Here is a 15,209-nt window from a genome sequence, read left to right as displayed (position 1 = left end):
GCAGATACATGAGTAGATAGCACGCATGCTCTATGTGAATGCTTAAAATGCTCAATTATCTACAATCATCACAATCCATTGTACTTTGTGTCTAAGATCAACCATTCCATATGCTTTGCAAATCTTTTCTTGGCACCCATTTCAGATGTTTTACCCCCTGAAGGTCTAAGATCGTTGACTCCTCTTATATGGGTTTATTCCCTTCTTGTCTCCCTACTGTCCATTAAAGAATTTAGAAAAAATGTCTAACACCCACAATAGGTTTAGACAGACGAGTTCTGATATTCAAAACATCTTTACATGAAGTTAAGGTGAGGGTTTTCCCCTATCTCTTGCTAGGTTTAGCGTTTTCTTTATCAGAAATACTCAAAAACCTTAGGCAATGAAAGCCTTCTTCAACATCTTTCCTCCATCAAACTTCAACTTGGCATTGCCCTTGTCTCCCTATTCTTGACCTTTGCAACCTGGCCTTATTGACCATTATTGCTTGTTCTACATTTGTTGGATTCTCAAAAGTACCATCAGCTTCATAGCCAACTCTCAGGTGGATGGTGTATGTGTCTTTACATCTGCTAAGATGGTTCATTACAAGATGTCCTTGTTCTTGACAATAGGTGCTAGCTCCAGTCTTCTTTTTTACCAATAAGATTAGTGCACTAAAAGAATTGGAACTCACTCCAATGAGGGTGTTTGGCAACTAGCACACTTTACAGAAGTTTCCCAATAAATTTAGATTTGCGAGCTAACAAGACTATTTGAGCAAGGCACCCTGTAATAATGTAGCTGCATTGGCCTGGTCAAGTTCTCTAGATACAAGCTGGGAGAGGGGATGTTCACTGTCAATGATGATAGGTGGCTGGAGTCCAAAGAATTTTCAAGACAGAGAGAGAAGATGACCCAAGGGACTAGTTCACATGTTGACACTCTACAAACTCTGTACTTTGAGCTCAACACAGTATGTGGAAGGGTTTCGGCCCTCTTCATAGACTCTGCAATACCAAGAGCAGATATGGCTGGTGCTATTCTTGATAGAGATGTGCCAGTGCAAATAGGGCATCTCCCTTTGGCAACATGACACATGATACCTCTTGGGTCCATGCAAACGATCAGGAAGTAAGCCATCCACACATTCTAAGGGCAGGCATGTACAGAGAAGACTCCCCAACCAGCTTTAGATTCAATGGACAATTCAAAAGGCCAGGCCAAGACTATTCACAAAGCACTTTAAAGTTGTATGCTGTCTGTGGGCCTTCTTCAAGCACCCTGCTCTTATGCTTTTTCTTTGTGGAATTTTGGTCTCATAGACCTTATAGGACTTAACGTGTCTCTCTCTCCCTTGCTCTCACCCTCCTCCCCACCTGACCCCCCACCAAACAAACAACCCTAGTGGTCCCAAACAGTTCAAAAAGCAAAGAAACAAAGGAGGGGATTCATTCCTTACATCAGCAACAGGTTTTAGATTACTTGGAGCTCCTTCCACACCCAATTCCCATCTTTTGGCCTGGCTTAACTTCAGAAAGCCACTGGTACCATCCTCTTCACTAATCTGAAAGTTGAGCAACATGCATCAAATGCACATTATGAGATTTTAGAGCAGATAACAGTATAAGCTATCAGAGCTAATATCATCATACAGCAAAAAACCCAACCCTACTTTTGATATCACTCTCTAACTTTTGATGTCCAAATCTGAGTCAGTGTCACTGCACACCTTTTTTACTCAGAAACTTTAAAGGGAAGCCTTCCCCGTAAATTAAACAGAATTAGGCTTCAATCTCTTTCCTACTTAAATTTGAGAATGAATCTATCCAATATAAAGCACAACTTTGCATGCTTCTTAGAGAAATCTATGATGTTTTTAGTTTCACCTTCTGGAGTTCAGCAAGCCTTTCCCTGACTTGAGTAAGATCCTCTTCATTTACATTAAGAACTTCCTTCCTCCACAGCATATCCGATGCTTTCGAAACAAAATCGATATTAGAACGGCGAGCTTGCAAAAAGGATTCAAAGAACTCCATAGCTGAAAGACGATTTTCTGTCCAAATGCCCCCAAACCGAAAAAAAAACTTAGTCACTGAAGAAACTGAAATACTGAACTAGTTTTTGCAGCAAAAACGGTAAATAAAGAAAGCAGGAATGAAAAAGCTTGTAGCATCTGCTAAGCACAACATCCACAAGGCAGGTTGAAAATGTCCATTGATGAGACTGTTTTATTGCTGCTATGTGGGAAGTCCATCATCCTCAAAAGGCTAGGGGTTCAGAGGTACATAAACACAAATGTGTTGACCTAAAAATGCATTATATGCTAATTAGCCATATTAAACAGCCCCAAAGCAAGCTTAAGTAATTAAATTACAAAACTTTCATTTAAAGAAATGTGTTCCTAGAGAGTATCTGTGTCCCATAACCTAAACCCTAATTTGGGAGGACCCAGCCATCTATAAATTCACAGGCTGCCACCACTCATCCTTAAATCTCATTTTTGCAGATTGTTGGTGCCTAAACTCTGTTCTCTACAAACTGCATAGAGAATATCTCCGTTCAATTGCTGTCCACTGCTGTTTGCTGTTGGCGCCAGCTTCTAGAGACTCCCCAACTGTTGGCAATTGCTGTTTACTGCTGTCTAGACATTGTGATCGGCTGGTGACCTCATTTCCACTGCTGCTGCTGTCCAGCTGATGCCAGCCTGTCCACATCATCATTTACTGTGTTTAATGCTGTACGGCCAGCAACAGCCTGTGTTTTCACACTGCAGCCTGTTGCCTGCCCTTAACACATCATCAGCTACTGCATTTTGCTGTTTACTGCCTGCACCTGCCTGCCACATCATCAGCTGATTAAAGTTCTGTTGATTTCCTCTTTCAACTACTTGTCTCTGACACTGATCCAGCCTTCACAAAGCTACATTTGCTGCTATCAAACATCTTTAGAGACTGTCTGCTGCATTTCAAGATCTGTTAGAGTACAACACACTCTTCCACTCATTCCCTCTGCCCCAATCCTTGAGACACAGGAGCTAGAGGTTCAATATTCACCTTGCATAGTGTGTTTGTTACGTTGTGCATTGTATTTATTCATTATTCAAATTTATTCATCTTCTGTGTTCATTGACTTTGTGTTACCCTAACCATAACTCTGTTTCTTTATTAGTTTGTGCATTTGCTGTACGATTGTGATTGTATTCTGTAGTCAAGCATTTTTTAACATGGTATTAGACATAAAGATAGGGAACTTCCATTTCGGCACTTAGGAACGGATTAACGCGTTCCGGGAGGTCTGAGCCCAAGAAATGCTAGCGGAACATTCCAGCCCATTCCTGCCCGTTCCGCGCTGTTCCTTGTTTGGAATGGTTGTTCCAACAGTGGGGCATTTTTTTTTAATGTCATTCCTATCCGCCTCAACTCCTACCTGCCCGACTATCGCCCTGTCGTGCCCGACTATCGCCCTGTCGTGACTCTCACTTGTTGTGGCTCGTCTTGACTATCCCCTCACGAGTCACACCCTGCTTGCCTGGCCCAACTCCCGCAAGGACTCGCGCCTACCTCGCCCGGCTCCCACTTGTGATCAAATGAGGACTCTCTCTCTCTCTCTCTCTCTCTCTCTCTCTCTCTCTCTCTCATGAGAACTTCAAATTCCAGAATCCAGATTAGTCTTGACTCTTCACTCCTTGAGGCTTGCCCCAAATTTAGGGGTGATTGAAGATTCGATAGGGATTTGCAATTTTGCCGCAATTTAAAGCATCTATGATTCAAGCTGCAATCTCCCCCAAATTTGAGGCATTTTGGATCGGTTGTTGGCAATTGCCCCAAAATTTGGGCCTTTCTCAACAAGGATTGGGGCCCAAATTTGGCTGCAATGTCCCCAAATTTGGAGCATTGGGATCCCGGGATTTGAAAGAGCCCCCAAATTTGGGGCATTTTGAATTATTCATTACCCCAAATTTGGAAGCTGAAAATGCACCAAATTTTGAGGCATTTTCAGCAAGGAAATGCAGATTGGAATGCCCCAAATTTGTGGCATTTTCAATAAAAGGAATGCAAGCTGAAGTAGCACCAAAGTTCGGGCATTTTTAGCAAACATTCAACACATGCATGTTGAAATTTTGGCTGCAAATTTCTGCAATTTCATTGAACTTTACTGATTAGATGGCAGCATTGGCATCTATAGGATCTTCATCATCCTCAACAGGTACTTTGTCAACAACGGGACAAAGTCGAAGCACTACTTGATCATGGTGGGATGAAGTAGATGCACGGGTGCCATTGAGAGGTGGAGGGGCTCGCCCTTGGAAATGCAACTTTTGCTCTTATGCTCACACTAGTGGGGATGATAAAGTGAGAGCCCATCTTCTACATGAGGAGGGGAAAGAGGTGCATTTTTGCACCAATGTATCAATTGAGAAAAGGCAAGAGTTACTTGACCGCATAGCCACTTCTATGGGGAAATCACATGCCAAGAGACGCCAAATATGGCAATGGATCCAACAACATGGACTCCAAGGCCAACAAGGCATAGTGCTTCCTGCAAAAGACCACCAGGATTAGTGGCTATGCAGCCTTCTCGTGGGCCATCAGTGGCAACAAGTTGTGGTGTTAAATAGATTTCATTGCACACTTCATGGGAACCAAAGAAAAAAGAGGAAACAAATGCAACAATGGCACGTTTTTTCTACCATGGCCATATTGCATTCAAATCAGCCAGGTCACCTTATTTTTTAAATATGGTGACAAAGATTGCAGAGTATGGGCCCATATATAAGCCCCCTTCATTAGAAACTATCAGGACTACATTGCTTTAGAAGTAGAAAGCAGCCATAGAGATTGCAACACCAAATGTTCACAATCAATGGGCAAGAAATGGAGTGACATTGATAGCAGATGGATGTAGTGACACACGCCATAGGTCCATACATAGTGTTGTTGCATATTTTCATGGGGATATATACTTCATTGGTAGTCATGATGCTTCAGAGACTGGGTAGAGTTCAGATGTATGGACTAAAGCTGTTGGGTTAGAAAATGTAGTGCAGTTTGTAGCAGATGGTGAACCTACAAACAAGGCAACAGGATACATTTTAATGGCAATGTATCCACATATCACCTTTAGTCCATGCATGGTGCAATGCTTGAATAACTTGTTGAAGGATATTAGGGACTTGCCATGGATTCCATCTCTTGTTGCGAAAGGCATCAAGATTATCACATTTATATGAAATCATCAGTACTTGCATGCTGAGTTTCGCAAGAGAAGTGACAAAGAACTTCTCAAATACTCGGATGCACAATTTGCATATACTTTCTTATGCTTGGTCAATTGCACTATTGCAAAGGTGCAATTAGGGAGCTATTTGCTAGTGATGAGTATGAAAATTGGACTGGGGCTGCCTCTGCTACTGCTGTGTTATGTAATGCATATGTCTCTGATAGAGATTTTTGGGATGAGGTGAATCACACCAACCAAATGGTTGATCCTATTATGCACATGTTGAGGCTTGTAGATGGCATGGATCCATGCATTGGGAAGATCTATGAAGGTATGGATTGCATGATTAAGAAGTTGGAGAGTTTGGAACCAAATGCAGATAAGTATGAGCAGATCAAGGAGTTATGCATAAGGAGATGGAATGAGTATGACTCTCCTATGCATGTTGCAGCATATGTGCTTGATCTTGAGTTTTAAGGAAAGATGCAAGAAAGAGATCTTGAGGTGATTAAGGCTTGGAACACATTGCTTGCAAGGCTTTATCCTATCCGTGAAATGCAACACAAAATTAAAAATCAGCTCTCTGTGTATCGGCAAACATTAGGGATGTTTGGTACACATGATATACTAGAAGACATGACGAATATTGGGGCTACTTTATGGTGGGAGGACTACGAGGCAGAAGCTCCAAAGTTGTAGAGTTTGGCTATTTGTATTCTTAGCCAAACAATTAGCTCTTCTTGTTTAGAGCAACTATGGAGCTCATTCAATCGTATTCACTCAAAGAAGAGAAATCATCTTGGTACAATGAAGACGAATGACCTAGTTTATGTGAGCTCCAATCTTTGCTTGCTAGCTCGTACATCAATTGCAAAGGCTGATTCTTTTATACGTTGGGAAAAAGATGACGATGATGATGGTGATGGTGATGGCCAGGATGTTGTTCAGCACGATGAGCATTCAAGCACAATGGAGCCATCTTCCATGAATGAGAGCACTTAGAGGCTAGCCTCTTGGAACTTTAGAGTATTAACTTGGAAATTGGAGCTCTTGTAACATCTTTAGACTTTAAAGTTTAATGCATATTTTGTGTATTTGCAAAGAATACGAGTGGATCCCTCCAAATGAACATGAAGATCAGACAATACACGATGCAACCAAACTCATTTGACTATTGCTATGAAAGCTGCCCTATCCATAGCTTTGCAAGATGAGACAGCCACAATAGGCTACTCGTTGTTTAGCCAAGAAATGTATGTCTAGCCTAGAAAGAAACAATGTCCACTAGAAGACTATCTTGTATCATGATCACAAGGCCAATCTAAATCAATGTAAGCATGCATTTGCATTTCCCCCGCCCCCCTCCCTTGGAAAATAGCAAACCATATGACTGTGTTCCTTGCAAACAGTGAAAAATGTGCTTAACAACTTGCCAATGTAGTGTCCTTGGATTGTGCATGTATCTATTCACCTATGATATTGCATATTATATGTCATGACAAGTGTTGCACAAATAGATGAGACAACCAAGAGCCTCGCTCTAAACAGCAATATCTGATAGATCACTACCATCATGCATTGAAAGCTTCAGCCCTATTTCCATAGGTGTGCTCATAGGTTTACAATCTTGCACATTAAATGTTACTCCCAGCTTTTGAACATACTGTGACTGAGACACAACAATACCATGCTGATTTTTGGTGAATTGGATCCCCAAAAAATAGTGAATCAGCCCCACATCTAATATAGGAAAAGTAGACTGCAATTCACCCTTGAAATCTGCAATTTTTCTCTGATTTGGTCCAGTTAGCAACATGTCATCTATGTAAAGAATGTGTTGGAAGAAGAGCAAAGCTAAGAGAGATAGGAGTCGAGCAGGAGTGAGCGTGAGAGTGTGACAGCTGGAGAGCGTGTGAGCAGAGTGAAAGTATGAATCACTAAGAGTGTACCAATAATGTGTGTTGGTACACAAAGAATAAAATGTATTCATACTTCGGACACATAAAGGGTGCATTCACATGTACAATGTGTGTGTACTATACACGGGGGGTTTAAAACAGGCCTTTATCCCAACAACCTCCCACTTAAAGGTCCGATGTGAACCTCTAGCTAGCCAACTCCCACTAGTCATATGCAATGCTCGTGCTGAGCCTTGCTTAGACTTTTAGTGAGGACATCTGTAGGGTTGTCTTGTGTTTTAATCTTGGTCAATGTGAGTTGACCATCTTCCAGAATTTGTCTGATGAAATGATATAGCACATCTATATGCTTTGTGCGTGAATGATACATGGCATTCTTAGCCAGATACACAGCACTCAAGCTATCACATCCCAAAACTATAGTACCCATAGACATGCCGAGATCTTCAGCAAGTCTACTCAACCATATAGCTTCCTTAGAAGCTTCAGTAGCTGATATGTATTTGTGAAGGAAACTGCTAGGGTTTGCACTGAGGACACACAGAAAATACGATCGCAACAAAAACACAAAGAGACAGACACAAACACAGAGGGCAAAACTCAAACCCTAAACGCAAAACTCAAAACTCAAACACAAACAGAAGAAGGGAGAGAGAAAACACAACTCTCAAGTGAATGAATGCTGTAAATGAATGTAAGAGTGTACAGTGTGATCAAGGGCATAACAATGTCGAAGTGTGACGTCCACCGAAGACGGATCTCGAGTTAGTGACCACCAATCGGAGTGTAGGAGTGTTGAATAGTGAATGGTAGCAGGCTGGTTACCAAAATGCAGCAGTCTCGAGGCTGAAAACCGGTAAACGTAGTAGTGTACCACCGATCGCAGGCTGAAACTGTGCACAGTATGCTGTAAACAGCAGGCTAAAAGTGTCTGAGAGTGTCAGGGCCTACAATGCTAAAAACGCAGGCTGGTTGACCCTGGAGATTATGGACAGCAAGCTGAACAGCAGTCTGGGGGACAGTTTGGAGTAGTCACCAGCAGCTGAGAGCTGTCGCCTACAACAATGGACAGGCTGAAGATGATGTGGCTGCACTCGATGATGGCTAGACAGCAGATGGAGGCGACCTGCAAGCTGGAAACAGGGCGCCAACAGCAGCAGAGGGTGTATGAGCTGGTGTAACCTGCAAACAAGGATGATAGCTGAATGGGGGCAGCCTGTCTATTTATAGATGTGGAAGGGCACCCCAAAAATTAGGGCTTCCACTGAACTCTCTCGAACCGCTCCCTGTTTTAGGGTTTTACTCTAAAAGAGCATTTTTAGTGTGTTTTGGCGTTGTTTAAGAGGCTAATCAGCAAAGTAATGCATATTTTAGCTCAATACCCCCTCTCAGGCCCAAAACTGAGCTGAAAGGTTAGGCCAGTCATTGTGATGTTTATGTACCCCAAGGCATCCCACCCCAAAGCAGCCAAGGCATCGGACAAAGAGTACACATCGGCTGCCCAATGGCCTACCAAGACTAGAGAGGCGATGGTTATCTTACCAAGGGAATCCAAGTAGTCACCCCAGAGAGGACAGGGCATCGGACAAAGGGTGAACGTCGACTACCCAGTGGCCTACCAAGCCCTACAAAAGCGGATGGAACTACATGGGTTTGTTTTTTTTAAAACAAGTGAAGTAAATTTGATGGGATGCAGTTGATTGAGTAAAAGTGACCCAGAAGACGAGAGTAGGGAGGGTACACCTAACACATCACAATACAGTACAAGCTAACCCATCCACTCAAGGTGTCGATGATGAGGAAATAAGGTAATAAGGTATCCATGTGATGAAAAAGGATGGTGGTGTGGGAACAATAGCTGCCGATGGAAACAGCTTAGGATCCGCACAAATGGTGCTCTGCACAATGAGATGCAAAGTATGCTACATACTGAAGAATGCTCATGTAGCAGGTGCCACTTGGACAGTGTCCCTCGTGGGAAAATTGTTTACTTGTCCAAGTGCCCTAGTACAAGGATGATGTAATCATGCAATGCAAAGGATAAGGTACAACAGGGGGAAGAAGCCGGTGTCGAAGACAAAGTGCTGAAGCCTATAGAATACCAAGAAGGTTAGGAACCCCCTCTCAACCTGGATGTAGATGTCGAAGAAGGAAGAGGAGCCTGATGTCGGTCTTCATATGGTGTCGAGAACCATAAGGAATAAAAAAAGATGAAGTGGATGAAGCACCCCGCTAGAAAAGCAAGGTAGAAATCACCGCCATGATAGCATCAAGAGAGATGCTACACGATCCGCCTCAGAAAGGAAAACCCCCATGCTGAAAGAAGAGCAAGCACTCCTAGGATGATGAAACCATGAAAGGAACGGTGCACATCCCCACGTCTCTAGCCCAAGGAGGACCAAATAAATCTTCAAGTTAGCCCTACACTGAAAGACAAAACCTTGCAAAAGAGATGAGAATCTGCAAACACAAAGGTTAGTAGTGAGATGCTCCAAAGCAAAACATAACAAAAAGAAAATCTAACTCAAAAGAAATGCAATGAATGTGTATCTGTGTGAGTAAATGCAGCGGAAGACAAAAGAATGGAAAAGCTAAGGACAATGAATTCTATGGGCCCGACTCTAAGAGTATGAAAAATGAATGCTAGACTGACCTAGGGCATCCGAAAGGACCTAGAGACATGCTAGGCTAAGAAGGTGGCCACCATCACGTACGTCCAGTAGCAGGGATCTGCCAAGTGAACGCCTGACAAGGTGGGAAGAAGGTGAGATAGATGCATGAACTGCAACGGGATCGGAACCTGCAGATCAATCAACCAATCCCGTAGGAGTAGTGAAAGAGAGGGGCCGCTGAGACTATACTCGAGCCACATGTCCAACAGCAACAACAACGGGTACTGAAGGAGCAGATGAAGTAGGAACGGAGGGCCTTGGAGCGACACTCCTCGTCCACATGGCCTGCTCTCTGGCAATGTGTGCAAAACCGGTTTTTCTTAGGGAGTTGTTGCCAGATAGGTCTAGATTCTTTGGTTCCATCTGAGGAAAAAGAGTCACCCTTTGATTGGCTTGCCTTCGCATCTAGTGAGTTCTTGCCACTAGTGGTTGTCCCTCCCGAAGAAAAGGCAACCAACCCCCTCTACTCTGAATAAGGTTGTGATGAGGATTTTTTGTGGACTTAATCATACAGTCTCGCGTAACGCAAGAACTAGTACTCAAACTCGTAGAAGGTTGGCAATCTAGGTTGGGAGATGATGTGTTGAATGAAATTGAAGTACTTGTCGGGCAACTTATTCAAGAAGAATATAACTTGTCTGACTCTGAAGAGCCAATAGTGGTAAACTCGGCAAGTAACTGCCTATATTCAGCCAGCTTGACTTTCAGATCATCCCCTTCCTTAATAGAGAACGCTTGAAGCTCAAAGTCGAGATTGATGCGCCGAGTACGATCACCAGCCGCATAGTGGTCGAGAAGGTGACTCCAACACTCTGACGTGAGCAGGAAGTGCTGCAACTGAGAGTGAAACTTAGGAAGCAAACCGTGCATCACCTAAACATTGGCTGTGGCGTTGTGGGCTCTCCATTAACGGATGCAATCAGGGTGAGCTAGTCAAGGGTCCGGCATAGGCTCTAGACCAATGACGAGGTCCCAAAGACCCTGAGACTCAAGCACTTGTTGCATGAAATTAAACCAAGTGGTGAAATTTGACCCGTTAAAACGTGTCTTATCCGTGAAGGCATTATTGGTTGTTGCAACAAGAGTGGTAGTACTCCGAGATGGATAGTGTGAAAAAGTGTAGTGTGGGTAGGATAGGGGAGTGGAGTACACTTGGGAATGAACCCCAAAGTGCCCACCATGCGTGCGTATAGTATGCAAGGTGGATCCATAGGTAGGGATGGGTTGACTAGGCATAGGCATGGTAGCCACATGAGAAACCCAAGGAGGTGGAACGGAAACACGGTGAGCAAAAGATGTGAATCCCTGCTGCGTAGATGTAACCCAAGGAGAGTGTGAAGATACACCTTAAGCTGAGGATGGAAACCCCTGCGTATGAGTAGTCATGGGAGATGTGAAGCTGGGGATAGTGAGGGGGATGCCCATCACAGTCGTCCTAGGAGTTATGGGTGTGCTCCTTTGCTAAAAGGTGAGAGGCACTGTGTTAAAGGGTGGCATTCCCCTTAACGAAGTACCATGGTACAAAGAGGTAGAGAATGGGATGGAGAAGGAAAAGGTGCTAGGAGCAGAAAAGGAAGATCCAACCCCTAGGGTGTGTGATACAGATGTGGAGTGTAATCCAAGGTTTTGGAAAGATAATGAGAGGTGTGATATAGAAGAGGGTGGGATGGGAGGGAAGTGAGAAGTGTGTGTGATATGCTCAAATGAAACAGAAGCTGTAGATGTACCTGAATTTCATCTACTTCCTGAGCCCCCTCTATTGAAGTTCACATATGCAAAGCCATCCGGATCTTGTACCTCAAAAGAAGAAACAAGCGAGGGTTTTGATTCATGCAACACAAAAGAATTGTACAAACCTGACATTGGACCTGGCTGAGATGATGAAGATGGATCGCCGAACGTTCCGAATGCCGTATGTTCTCCATGATCGGAGAGGTGGCCAATCTCACCTACCGGTCCGGATGTGGTAGCAAAACAAGTAGGAGGGTGTAAACATCACCGCACTTATTGTGATAGTACTCCTCAAAGTCCTCCTCTGTCATGTTAGTGAAATCTGGTGAAGGTGAAGTGTTGTCCTCTTCACCAAGTCCATAATGCCATCTCAGGGCCTCCAATGATGGAGAAGCCTAATAAGACATCATAGGAATTGGAGAAGAAGGTGTCTGGGACATTGTGATTTGGTTACGAGTCGTATTGTGTGCCTCGCAGAAAGACTAGCTCTCCACAATATCCGCAAGATACTCTTTACAAGAGCACCGGCTCTGATACCATGTGAAGGAAACTGCTAGGGTTAGCGCTGAGGACACACAGTGTACAACCACGACAGAAACACAAAGAGACAGACACAGACACAGAGGGCAAAACTCAAACCCTAAACGCAAACTCAAAACTCAAACACAAACAGAAGAAGGGAGAGAGAGAACACAACTCTGAAGTGAATGAATGCTGTAAATGAATGTAAGAGTGTACAGTGTGCTCAAGGGCAGAGCAATGTTGGAGTGTGCCGTCCACCAAAGACAGATCCCAAGTCTGTGACCACCAATCGGAGTGTAGGAGTGCTGAATAGTGAATGGCAGCAAGCTGGTGACCAAAACGCAGCAATCTGGAGGTTGGAAACTAGTAAACGCAGCAGTGTACCACCGATCGCAGGCTAGAAACTGTGCACAGTCCACTGTAAACAGCAGGCTGAAACAGTGTCTGAGAGTGTGAGGGCCTGAATGCTGAAAACGCAGGCTGGCTGACCCTAGAGATGATGGACAGCAGGCTGAACAGCAGTCTGGAGCAATCGCCAGCAGCTGAGAGCTGTCGCCTACAGCAATGGACAGGCTGAAGATAATGTGGCTGCAGTCGATGATGGCTAGACAACAGATGGAGGCGGGCTGCAAGCTAGCAACTCGGCGCCAATAGCAACAGAGGGTGCGTGGGCTGGTGTAACCTGCAAACAAGGATGATAGCTGAATGGGGGCAGCCTGTCTATTTATAGATATGGAAGGGCACCCCAAAAATTAGGGTTTTCACTAAACTCTCTGGAACTGCTCCCCGTTTTAGGATTTCCACTGAACTCTCTCGAACCGCTCTCTGTTTTAGGGTTTTACTCTAAAAGAGTATTTTTAGTGTGTTTTGGGGTTATTTAAGAGGCTAATCAGCAAGTAATGCATATTTTTGCTCAACAGTATTCAACTTCACTCGTACTCAGTGCAATGATGTTCTACAACCTGGAACACCAAGAAATAGCTCCACCAACAATTGTGAAGACATACCCACAGGTGGACCTACGAGCGTCCAAGTCACCTGCCATGTCTGCATCACAGTAACCCTGCAAACTAAGTGCACCCTGCCCATAGCAAATACTTTTTCTTTGTGTATCCTTAAGGTATCGAAAAATACACTTGACAGCCTCCCAATGTGCTTTGCTAGGATTTGACATAAACCTGCTAACAACTCCCACTGCATGAGCAATGTCTGGACGAGTAGCAACCATAGCATACATAAGAGATCCACAAGCTCATGGATAAGGAACTCTCTTCAATAGCATTTGCTTCCACGTCATCTTTCGGGCTGTTGGCTTTGCTAAGCTTGAGATAAGGAGGTAAGGGTATCCCAAAAGGCTTAGCTTCAGCCATGTTAAATCTGTCCAATACCTTTCCAATGTACTTTTCTTGAGATAAAAACAGCAATTTCTGCATTCTATCTCTACGAATCCTCATGAAGGTTCTACAAGGTTATGGTGGAACTCACTGAATGAAGAGACAAGGGCGAATTGGAATGAAGTCAAAAATGAGTTCCTTACAAGGTTTGCAACTAAGCAAACTCCTGAGAGTTTATGGAAATCTTTGGAAAATATGTTTCACAGAGAAAATGAGGAAGTGTCTAAATTTGCAGCAAGATTTGAAGCAAAGTGGATAGAAATTGCACAGAGTATGGAGCAACCTCCCATGATGTTCTTGAAAAAGGACAAGTTTGTTTCATTGCTCAAACCTGAAATTAGAGAAAAGATTCTGATCAAATACCCTGATACATATGAAGATGCAGTCAAAAATAGCCAAGGAAAAGCAAAGGAAAATACAATTAAGGTTGGATCAATCAAGAGGTATTGTTGTGCATGCATTTTTACTGCCTAATCACGCCCAAAATATGCTCTGCATTCCCCAAATCTTTCATGGAGAAGGCTGATTTCAGCTGATTTTTGAGAGCATCCAAGCTAGTTTTTTTTTTTCCCAGCTAGCAACATATCATCCACATACAAAACAAGTATGATGAGGCTACCCGAGTGAGTTTAGAATGACATTCACCATTTCTGCATCCAAAACAACCTCATCAATGTTCAGCAACTGCTCGCAAATATCCTGCAAATCAATCATGCTATCACTCTCATTCATATGTGCATCAGCCAGTTCTCTCCATAAGTAGGAGATTATGGCTTCATTAGGAGTTGCAAACATGCGCTCCAAAATATCCCAAGTTGCTTTGGAGGTCTTGCATGAGCATATATGAGGTATGATGGCTCTCTTCACTAACAAGGCAATCAATGACAAAGCATGTGCATCTTTCAAGTCCCATCTCCTCTCATCTGCTGTAGGATGGGCAAGGGCACCACAACTATAGCATTAGCAGGAGTAGTTGGCTGTCCTCTGGCATCACACTGAGGTGTCTAAGGAAAGCTCGTTTGGTTGAGATAAATCACTTGTAACATAATCCTAAAGATCCTTTGCAATGAGAAGATTGTGAAGCATAAAACTCTCTAGAGGATAATTGGTGCCATCTAGCTTGTCCTTCTATGTAACTCCCAAAATGTTGCTCTAATCTTAGGTTTCATGATTTGACATTGTATTTATGCACAAACTAAGGAGCCAAACACTTCCAAGATGAAGTGTGAAGTGTACTCAACTAAGTACCAAAATCCCAACACGCGATACTCAAGCAAGTGCAAAACTGTCAAAATTGTCTCTCTTCTTCAAAAACGTGCCGCCTAAACAATCAGCAATCATGATTGTTATGCCTTGTCATCTCCTACCTGTGAACCTCAGTCTGAGTCAAACAAGAACTTTAGAAGCTCTAACCTGTCTATCACTTGTTTTGACGAAGGAAATAGCTCATTCTGGAGCACTCAATTTATTGCCTTTCGATGCATTTTCGCCAACACTCCTAATTTTGTGTGCATGTCTTGGGCAATTTCTGCATACATCAGTCTATCCTCACCTACCAAACATTGTCCACCTTTTCTAGGATTTTTTTTTAGATTTTCTAGCATTTTACCAGCATTAAATGTTGGTCGGTGCCCCAGATCGCAATCGGCTAGTTTTTATTGTTTATGTCTATTTATTTAGCACTTCTCCCACCTCGCAAACATATATCTTCCTCCTTCCTTGGCAAGCACATACGCTGACTCCGTCATCTTCTTCCGGGATTGATCAAT

The 15,209-nt window shown here is 43.3% G+C and overlaps 1 protein-coding gene across 1 annotated transcript in view; it reads right to left on the bottom strand.

The window, feature by feature from the left end:
- The window catches only part of LOC148030215 (uncharacterized), a 67,175-nt gene that overhangs the window by 23,491 nt on the left and 28,475 nt on the right, over positions 1-15,209 (bottom strand). The window contains exons 4-5 of the mRNA XM_087686487.1: positions 1,869-2,035; positions 1,442-1,546 (exon numbers count right to left, since the gene is read on the bottom strand). Coding sequence (XP_087542613.1) covers positions 1,442-1,546; positions 1,869-2,035 — 272 coding nt within the window. The remainder of the gene's footprint in view (positions 1-1,441; positions 1,547-1,868; positions 2,036-15,209) is intronic.

This window comes from Lygodium microphyllum, chromosome 10, assembly GCF_053477565.2.
Source record: "Lygodium microphyllum isolate KBCC chromosome 10, Lygodium_microphyllum_v1.1.10, whole genome shotgun sequence".
Classification (NCBI taxonomy): domain Eukaryota; kingdom Viridiplantae; phylum Streptophyta; class Polypodiopsida; order Schizaeales; family Lygodiaceae; genus Lygodium; species Lygodium microphyllum.
The sequence above is the reverse complement of the archived record's forward strand: the minus strand, read 5'-3'. Positions and strand labels throughout refer to the sequence as shown.